Source organism: Salvelinus sp. IW2-2015, linkage group LG6.2, assembly GCF_002910315.2.
Source record: "Salvelinus sp. IW2-2015 linkage group LG6.2, ASM291031v2, whole genome shotgun sequence".
NCBI lineage: Eukaryota > Metazoa > Chordata > Actinopteri > Salmoniformes > Salmonidae > Salvelinus > Salvelinus sp. IW2-2015.
This window is the reverse complement of record NC_036846.1, coordinates 24,095,678-24,106,603: the sequence shown is the minus strand read 5'-3', so window position 1 is coordinate 24,106,603 and position 10,926 is coordinate 24,095,678. Positions and strand designations below refer to the sequence as shown.

The following is a 10,926-nucleotide window of genomic DNA, read 5'->3' as shown; positions in this document are numbered from 1 at the left end:
GAGAAGTAGCAGATCAGCCTCTAATATATAACTGCGGGAGAATACGCAGACACGCCCTAATTTACTGTCGGAGAAGTAGCAAGAGCAGGCACCTATTTACTGTCGGAGAAGTAGCAGAGCAGCCATTTACTGTCGGAAGAAGTAGCAGAGCAGGCCCCTAATTTAACTGTCGGGAGAAGTAGCAGAGCCCAGGCCCTATTTACTGTCGGGAGAAGTAGGGGCAACTGGGGAAAACACATAAACAAATACATGCCCTCCTGTAACTGCTTATATCTCTAGTTTGTTTTGATATTACGATTCTAACACCGAAGTTATAGAACTTATTTAGAAAAAATCAAGAACGAGAGGCGATCTGACTTCACACAAATCGCAGAGACATAAATCCAAATATCTCATTGAGCAGTCCAAAAATTAACTACTTTATCCTGTTTACTAGTACATTAAAGTTAAGTTGGGGTTGTCCATAAGCCCTTTTTCTATTCCACCGAAAGTATTAATTCTAGGGAAATCGTGCGATACATTTTTTATGTCTCATACGTCAAGTTAGTTATGTAAGGAAGTTTCTAAACTAAGCTTTGTTATAGCGCTAGCATGACTAGCTGTTCTATCATTATAGTGTACTATATACAGGTATGTTTCTATTGCTCAATGCTAAGTTAATAGCATGTGCAATCCCAAACTACCTACTAACTTACCTTCATTATACTGGACGAATAGACAAAAAATGCCATCCAGAAAGTTCATCATGATCAGATTCAGTTTGTCACTTGATCCATGTATTGGTAGCATTCAGGAGGTCCTGTCAGAGTTCAGGATGGTGAATATGGAGAAAACCGCCGATACCCAGACGGTAAGACCAAATTCACACGGGTGCGCCTAGCTACAACAAATAACGGGCTCAAATGGATGTTTGTAAATCATGATCCACGGTATTCTGTTGTTCATTAATTCTAGTATTAATCCATAAAGTAGTGGTGTAAGCCTTACATTCGAGACACCAGTCAATGCATCTGGTTGGTGTTCATAGAAGGATACATTCAGCAAGACTTGAAATATGTGTCATATCAGTGCCTTGCGGTACAGCCTTATCTAAAATGATAATTAAATAAAAATCCTCATCCAATCTACACACCAATACCACATAACGACAAAGTAAAAAAGGCTTGGATTTTTAGACATGTTTTTGCAAATTTGGTTTAAATAAATAAAAAAAACAGACATACTTATTTAAATAGTTTCAGACCACTTTGCCATGAGCACACTCAAAATGAGCTCATTATTTTAGCATCCTGCTTCCCAATTGAATCCTATCCTGAGAGATGTTTCGTACAACTGATTGGATTCACCTGTTTAAGTAAATTATCGGACTAATTGAGAAGCATTGATTTGAAAAGCATCATCTCTTGCAGCACTCTCACCAATAACGCCCTTATGGTAGAGACTTAGCCAGGACTGAGCACAATCCTCAGAGAAACCAAGATCTCTGTCTTGAAAAAGCTCCTTGATGAAAACCTGCCATGGACCTTACGCACTGGGGGCGAAGGTCGTCTTCCAACAGACAACGACCCTAAGCACACAGCCAAGAACAACACAGGAGTGGCTTCCGGACAAGTCTCTGAATTCATTAGGTGCCCAGCGAGCCAGACTGGAACCTGATCGAACATCACTGGAGAGACCCGGAAAAATAGACTGGCAGCGACGCTCCCATCCAACCGTGACAGAGCTTGAGAGAATCTGTAGAGAAGAATGGGAGAAATACTCCCAAAAATATAGTATGACCACTTGTAGCCGTTCCATTACTGTCAAGAAGACTCGAGGCTGTAATCTGCCAAAGTGCTTCAACAAAAGTACTGAGAAAGAGTTTTCTGAATACGTATGTAAATCGTGATATTTCAGTTAATTCTGTCTTTATTAAATTTGCCAAAAACATTTCTACAATCTGCTTTTTGCTTTTGCATTAGGAATATTGCATGTTGTAGATTGAGAATAAGCTGTAATCATAAAATTGATGTGAAATAAAATCCAACAAGGGTCTAAGTACTTTACCAAATGCACTGTAAATAATATGTGTTCATAATTCTAGTCAACGCGTCTTAAAAACATCTGAACCATGCTCATTAACCATGGATGATGAATCTAAAGGCTTCGAAAGCACGACATCCTCATTTCATATTACCATTAGACTTTCTGTAATCTCTCTAGCGTCAATATCTTCCCCTCCACATCACAGAGCTTCTCTTCTCTCCTCTTTCTTCTTGTGAGTCACACAAAGCTACTAAATCTTGCAATACTTGAGCTCAACATGTATCATGTCACAGGGGATATTGTCCACGATTTAAATTACATAAGACCCACACACACACAACAACACAACACACACACACACACACACCTGCTATATAGGAATGCTTGACAGGAGAATAATGTCCACAGATATTCCAGGACAGGAATATGAGTAATAGAGTCACAATATATGACCGTCACTGGTATATGCCTCATCACCCAAGGATAGCGAAAACTATTTCTTCAATTCTATACACTGAGCTTTCTTATTTATATGTATTTGTATGTTTACACCCCATTCTCCAAATTGTTCAATCTAGTCTCATCGCGCAAACTCGCCCAACGGGTCGGAGAGGCGAAGTTGGAGTCCAATACGTCCTTCGAAACATGACCCGCCTACCGGTGCTCCATTAACACCCGCCAGCTATAAACCGGAAGCCAGCCTCACCAATGTGTCGGAGGAACACCGTTCACCTGGCAGCTGGGGGTCAGCCCGCAGCGACCGGGCCCGCCACAGGAAGGGTCCCGCATAGAAGTGTGATGAGCCAACGTACAAGCCCCAACATATTTAATAAAACACAAAGAAATACACTAAAAAAGGGGAGCACAAAAACCAAAAATAAATTATATAAAAAAAAATAAATTTTAATACATTAAAAATAAAAATGGGATAAAAAGGTCCCACCACCAAATGACGAAATAGATCGTAAACTACTTTTATTCAAACTACCAAAAAAACTTAAAACAACTAAAGCGCACTTATTTCACAATATAAACACAAGGTGAGGTTTCATTTTAAACCATAGGGGTCTGTTCTTTATATAAGGTACCACATAAAACAAAAGTTTTTTCACACTCTATAAAACATTTCCTACTAAATAATTATATCTATTGTATTACCGTTTTACACCAGACTCTCTTCTCCATTAAAAAACAGCATCCATAATTTTTGGTTTTAACCCATTTTTGATAACTTGGTTTAAATGTATATTATCCTAAATATCTCTACCCTAACTCCGAGACGACGCTGGACCAAACCCTCCCCTAACCCGGACGTACGCTAGACCAACCCATCCACCTAACCCGGACGACGCTGTGGGGGCCAAACCCTATCCCTAACATTTCCCGGACAATGCTGAGGCCAAACCATCCTAACCCGGACGACGCACTAGCCAAAAACCCACCCACTATCACACCGGACACAGCTGGTCTCAAACCCTTCCCCGTATACTCCGACAATGTCGGGCCCATAAACCCGTCCCCTTTTAAAACCTTCAGGAACAATGCTGAGGACAAACCTCCCCTAACTCCGGACATGCCTGGACAAATGTGTGCCGTCCCTTATTAGTACTCCCTACCACGGCCGCTTTGTGCTACAGCCCAGAGGATATGAACCCGGGACCTTAGTTCTCTCTCTAGACACTTACTTGCGGTGCAATTGCCAGTGCCTATACGACCGGCTGCGGACTTCTCGGTAGCCAACTTACTGAGCTACTTTTTATTCAATCGTTCACCACCTCTGACTCAATCTAATTGGAGTTTTGCATTGCATATAGAGAGGATGAGCAGCAACTTACATGAACCAGTCAATGGGGCACAGTGGGACTGAAGACTGAACAAGGGCCTGTCTATCCTACGGAGGCTGTTATGATTCAGATAGATTTTCCTTATTTTTATCATCCATAATCACAAAACTGGAGAGCAAAGTAACTTTATGTTGAGCATGTATTGATTAATGTGTCCAGTCTTAGTATGGTGGCACAGAGGCCTCTGACTTGTCCGGTCCTGTCGTGATGTGGATAATGAGGCTCTGACTCTGTCCTGTCACTGTCGCAGTCTGTATGTTGGGATTCAATATGAGTGCTCTGACTCCTGTCCTATAGGTGCCAGTTGTTCTGTATGTGTTAACAGAGGCTCTGTAACTGTCTCTTTCCTATGTATATCGGTGCACAGAGGCATCGACTCTCTGTCCATTCCAGTCTTTGAGTGTGTACACAGAGGCTACTTGACTGTCCTTCAGTCTGTATGGTGTACAGCTCTGTATGTGTCCTGCCTATGGTGCTACTAAGATGCTCACTTCCTTCCTGTCAGTCTGTATGGTGATACAGAGTGCTTCTTCTCATGTCCTTGATCCGTCTGTATGTGGCTATCAGAGAGCTCTTGTACTGTCCTGTATCTGATACCAGTCTTGTATAGGTTTGTAACAGGTCTGACTCCTGCCTGCTCCAAGTCATGTATGTGGTACAGAAGGCTCTGACTTCCTGATCCTGTCACAGTTCTGTTGTGCGTACAGAGTCTCATGAAACTAAGTCCTGGTCCAGTCTAGCTAATTGGATGATTAACGAGGCTCTAGACTCCTGTCTTGTCACAGATGCCCAGTCCTATGGCTATACAAAAGCTCTAATCCTGTCCTTGTCAGTCTGTATGTAGATACAGAGGCTAGACTGATCCTGTTCCTGAATCCAGTACTGTTAGTGTTGGATAACAAAGATGCTCTATCTCCTTTCACTTCCTAGATCCAAGTCGTTGAGTATGTGTACAAGAAGGCTCTGACTCTGTCCTGTCCTTCTCCAGTCTCTGTAAATAGCTGGTAACAGAGCTCTAACTTCCTTCCCTGTCACTTCCATCTATATGGAGGTACAAGAGCTATCTGACTCCTATCCTGTCACAGTCTGTATGTGTAACAGAAGACTCTGAAACTGTCCTGTCCAAGTCTGCGTATGGTGGTACAAGAAGGCTCTGACTCCTGTTCTCTGTCACTTGCCAATTTCATTTAATGGTCGTCACAGTGCACTAACTACATCCTGTCCATGTCCAAAGTTAACTGTAATGATGTAACAGAGGCCTCTGAACTACCCCTGTACCAGTCCCAGTCCTGATATGTTGTCACCCGAGCTACACTTTGTACTTTCTACTGCACTATGTCCAAATCTGTAATAGGTCGATAACAGAGACATACTTATAACCTGTCCTGTTCACTCACCAAGCATGTAAATCGGTGACTAACAGAGCTCTAACATACCAATGTCCTGATCCTGTCCAGTCTGTATCGAACACGGCACTAGACCGGCACAACTGTTACACATCCCAGTCTCGTATGGACTAGCTCCACAAGCTCTAAGACATCCATTCCCTATACCTGGTCCAGACTAAATCACAGAGGCTCGACTGCCCGTCCTGTCCTGTCCAGAATCGTATACGGGGTAGCAGCCGAGCTTGTGAGCGTCACATTCCTCGTCCCTACCAGTCGGTACATTGTGTACTAGAGCTCTGACTCTGTCCTGTTCCTAGTGCCAGTCTGTATGGTGTACAGAGGGCTCTGACTGTTTCCAGTCTGTACATGTGTCACCAAAAATGCTTTGACTGAGTCTATCTTGTGTGTACAGGGACTCTAGTAGTCATCTGTTGTGATTGTGTTTTCTATTGTCTTATTTAATTCTCTGTTTCTATTTGAATATAGTGTTTGGAACTTCAATTAATTTCTAAGTGGAAGTTTAGTGTTTTGATGGCGATTGCTTACAAGTCAAAATAAAGTATTTGATTAATGGATGTTCGCGGCTCTTAGATGGTGCATAGAACAGCAGCTACCTCAGAGAACAACAGGAAGCTTAACCCAGGCAGCTTGCAGCTGACTCTAGAAAGCCATTTTAGTATCTTTCAGGCGTCTCACCACCAACCAGCTCCTAGCCAATCCTGGACGCATGGCCGTCCGAGTTCCACCACTCTTCCTTCATAGGTCCAGTAAAAACTGGAGCAAGGACGTCACTCTCCATGCAGTAACTGACAGGCAGATTGTGAGAGAAAATCCAGGCCAGGTAGAACAAATGGCGTTAGCAGGCACGAGTAAGTAACATTTCAGAAGTATGATATGAATTGGAAATCTAGCATTCACCATGTATATACTCGAGCATCAACAATTGTGCGTTTGTCTTTCCTGAATGCTGAAGCCCAAAAATTATGTTGCAAAACCAAAGGACAGCGCTTACTCTTCTCTGGGTCCAAAAAAGGAATACAACCAAAGCAGGGTGCTGACTCGTTCCTGGGTCCATAATAGGAACACAACAAAAACCAAGAACAGCGTCTCAACTCTTCTCTGGTCCATCAATAGGAATACCCACAAACCCTAAAGCACGTTCCTACTCTATCCTGAGTCCAACTAGAAACCTAAATTCAACCACGAACAAGCTAACTACTTTCCGGAGTCCCCAATAATAGGAAAAATTACCATGGCACACAACGTATACTCTCTAGGGTCCAAAATAGGAACAACCAGCCGACGTGACATATCTCTTCCTGCAATCAGAACAAAAACCAGACAGCGTCTACTTTCCTGCGGGTCCACAATAGAAACACACAAGGCAAGCGTCTACTTGCTTCAGTGGGTTCAAATAGGCAAACAAAACCAAGACCGACTCAATACCTGGATCCACAATGTAGGGAACTATTAAACCAATGGCAGCGTCTACTTCTTCAGCTGTGGTCCATTAACACCAAGCAGCTTCTACATAACTCTCCTGGTCCAAATAGAAACAAAACCCAAGGCGGCTTGCGTGTACTCTTCCTGCGGTCCAATAGAAACACTTAAACCAAGGTCAGGCTTCTACTCTTCTGGTCAAATAGGAAACAGAACCAAGCAGCGTCTATCTTCCTGGGTCCAAATAGGAAACCAAACACCTCAAATAAAATACAGAATATGCATAATATCATTCAAAATACAAAACATATATATTTTTAAATGTCATGTGACAGTCCCTGTCATACAGTAAAATGTTATTTTAATCTGGTTTCAATGCTAACTTGAGTTACCTGGGGTGGCAGAGTTCCATGTAGTCATGGCTCTATTTAACACTGCGTTTCCCAGCCTCTGTACAGGACCGTCTGGCTGCATGTCTTGGTACAGATGAGTGTCCGAACTGTGCCAACTGCTTGAACGGACAGTTTGGTACCTTCAACATCTCGCACAAAGACCAACAGTGATGCAGTCAATCTCTCCTCTACTTTGAGCCTGGAGAGCTTGACATGCATGTTACTGACATTCTCCCTCCATTTACATCTAAGTGCAATACTTGCTGATCTGTTCTGGTCCAACTGCAATTTTCCTATGTCCTTCTTTGCCGCACATGACCACACAACTGGGCAGTAGTGTAGGTGTCTTTTAGGACCTGTCTGGTTGAGTTAGATGACAATAAATCAGTAATGCCTTATCATGGATAGACCATGACTCTCAGACCATGAGAAACAAGATTATCTGGTCTGATGAAACCAAGATTGAACTCTTTGGCCAGAATGCCAAGCGTCATATCTGGAGGAAACCTGGCACRATCCCTACGGTGAAGAATGGTGGTGGCAGCATCATGCCGTGGGGATGTTTCTCAGCAGCAGGGACTAGGAGACTAGTCAGGATCGAGGGAAAGATGAACGGATCAAAGTACAGAGATGCTTGATGAAAACCTGCTCCAGAGCTCAGACTGGGGCAAAGGTTCACCTTCCAACAGGACAACGACCCTAAGCACACAGCCAAGACAATGCAGAAGTGGCTTTGGGACAAGTCTCTGAATGTCCATGAGTGGACCATCCAGACCCCGGACTTGAACCCAATCGAACATCTCTGGAGAGACCTGAAAATTGCTGTGCAGCGACCCTCCCCATCCAACGTGGCAGCGCTTGAGGATCTGCAGGGAAGAATGGGAGAAACRTCTCAAATATAGGTGTGCTGAGCTTTAGTCTGCCTGTCCCTCCCACTGAAAAACATCCCCACAGGACAATGCTGCCATCACCGTGCACAAAGTGGAAAAAGTCAAGGGTCAGAAGGCACTGTAATACGATTTCCATGTCCTCTGCTGCTTATTATGACAGGGAGGACTGGKGTGCTACCAAACTCAGACCGTCAGTCTCTTAAGCAGTTCGCTATGTTTGAGGTAATGCTTGAACCCCTGCGGTCAGGGCGAATCCCCTCTTTTGAAGAGATGTTGGTTGCTCCCACAGCAAGTAAAAATGGTCACAAATGAGACATTCCTGCCTTTGCATAGTTTCTTCAGGAACTTGTTTAGGGCAGCGAGGCGGCTGTAACGTTCCGAACCCCTTCTATAGCAGCGTCATGCGGGGCTGAGTAACGTTCCGACCCTTCTAGAGCACCACATCGGGGGGCTGAAAAGGTTCCGACCCCTCTCATGCAGGCGAAATAGCGGGGGCTGTGAGAAGTTCCGAACCCCTTCTTCCTAAGGCACAATCGGGGGTATACGGTTCGAACCCCTTCTAATAGCAGACGATCATGGGGCTGTTGACAGTTCCGAACCTCTTCTTATAGCCACAACATCGGGGCTTGTTAACGCTTCCGAACCACATTCTTATAGGCACGAACATCGGGGCTGTAAGTTCCCGCGAACCCTTCTTATAGCAACGTCATGGGGCTGTAACGTTCGAACCTGCTTCTATATGCACAGAATCCAAGGGCTGTACCGTCCCGACCTCTTCATAAGGCAGACATCATCGGGGGCTGCTAGACGTTCCGAACCTCCTCTTATAAGCATAGACATGCGGGGTGTAACGTTTCCGAACCTCATTTATAGCACGAAATCGGGGCTGTATAGTTCCGACCCCTTCTATAGCACGGCATGCGGGGCTGTAGTTCCAACCCTTCATAGCAATCGGGGGTAACGTTCACTCCTATAGCAACGAAATCGGGCGTGAAAACGTTCCGAACCCCTTCTATACGCACGGTGACATCGGGGCTGTAAATCCGTTCCGAACCCTTCTAATAGCAGACTCGGGGCTGTACGTTTCGAATCCCTTTACTTAGAGCAACAGCATCGGGGCTGTCACAGTTCGAACCCACTTCTATAGGCAGGCATTGGGGGCTTGTAACGTTCGACTCTTCTATTAGCAGACGATCATCTGAGGGGTGTAACGTTTCCGGAACCTCTTCTATAGCCACGACATGGGCTGTAGAAAACGTTCCGAACCCCTTTTATAGCACGAACATCGGGGGTGGTAACGTTGCCGAACCCCTTTCTCAGTAGCACGATCATCGGGGCCTGTAAAGCGTTCCTGATCCCCCTTCTATAGCACGACATCGGGGCTGTAACGTTCCGAACCCCTTCTATAGCACGACATCGGGGCTGTAACGTTCCAAACCCCTTCTATAGCACGACATCGGGGCTATAATCTGATGGGGAAGGAAGTGGAGGAACCGAACAGGACTGCCTCGGTCAGGGGGGAGGTGTGTGTCTTGTTACAGGAGGAGAGTGCTGTGTTACTAATGCTTGTCCCTCTGTTTATCTAGACTCTTTGTGAGCAGCTCAGACAAGAGAACAACGAGCTGAGAAAGAAGATGGAGGAGGACCTTCAGTACAGAAACGGAGACTTGGAACTACTGAGGTGAGTTTTGTATTTTCTCTGGATTCAGTTGGACTTCCAGCTCCCCAGGGGAGAGGAGGCGTTTGAGTTTATTATTGTGAATTTAAACTGAATGTTGACTTTGCTGTTTTCTGCTCCCACGTGAAGTTTAGAACTTTGTTTGAGTTTAAATAAAGGCAAGAAACACTTGATATTCAGTAAACAGTGAGTGGACTTTCGTTTTTCTTTTTAACGATGATTCTCTGTCCAGCGACTACAGAGCTTCAAGTGAAGTGAAGTGACATTTGGTCAAAGTTGATCGTTTTTGATGACTCAGGAATTGCCCTAATATTCTCCCTACCTCAGTGGGGTCTTCCCAGAGGATATCCTAGGGCTCTGCCAAGCTGCACATTACTCTACTAAACACTGGGATAGATATTCTAGATATATCTCTAACTGCAGAGTAACACTAACCTTGCTTTCACTCTCTGGTCACTGCAGACAGGAGAACCTGAAGCTAAAAGAGCTGGTAACGGGAGGAGGAGAGACCGCAGCAGAGAGCGAGGGGCAGCCAGAAGCCAAAGAAGATGTGGTGAAAGAGGAAACTGCCAGCGTTAGATCCAAGATGGAGGTCAGCACACCACAGAAGGTATGGAAATCCTGTGGCAGAATGGATGGAAGGGCACCTGTCTGGTTCAGAGGATTAAAAGCTGGGAGAGAGAAAGGGGGAAATGATCAGCATAGATGTCTAGGAAGCCACAGCATCATTTAATTATGTGTGCTGTTACAGTAAATACTGTAGATTTAAATACTCTAGTTTCCATATTGGGTGTTGTCAGTATGAGTCAGACCATTGCCAGGCATCACAGTAGTGGAACAGTTAGCATGTTTATCGCATCCTCACGTACTGTACAGTAGGAGGATGTGACTGACTTCCCCATTTTCATATCACATTGTAGTACTACTGTACTGTTGGTGTGTGATAATTCTCATTGTCTCATTGGTCCGTGTAGAATGTCTGTGAGCGACTTCCCAGGACTTTCTTGCAAATGCTTTTTTCAAATATATATATTTTTATTCACGACTTGTATAAATGGTGATCTGTAGTAGTAGTGCACGGAATTTAAGAGCAATGTTTCATAGCCCTGCCCTGTTGCAGAGTGGGCTCTGTGAATGATGTTTAAAAGAAATGTATTGCAAAATGCATCATCGTAATGTGGCCAGTGATCATTTGCATTTTGAAAGTCTTATATCAAATTGTATTTGTCACATACGCCAAATGCAACAGTTGTAGACCTTACAGTGAAA

The 10,926-nt window shown here is 44.3% G+C and overlaps 1 protein-coding gene across 6 annotated transcripts in view; it reads left to right on the top strand.

Annotated features, from left to right (window-relative positions):
- The window catches only part of tnip1 (TNFAIP3 interacting protein 1), a 42,156-nt gene that overhangs the window by 8,829 nt on the left and 22,401 nt on the right, over positions 1–10,926 (top strand). For all 6 annotated transcript variants that reach the window (XM_023990472.2, XM_070444303.1, XM_023990474.2 and 3 more), the window contains exons 5-6: positions 9,566–9,660; positions 10,120–10,267. In XM_023990472.2, the coding sequence (XP_023846240.1) occupies positions 9,566–9,660; positions 10,120–10,267 (243 nt within the window). The remainder of the gene's footprint in view (positions 1–9,565; positions 9,661–10,119; positions 10,268–10,926) is intronic.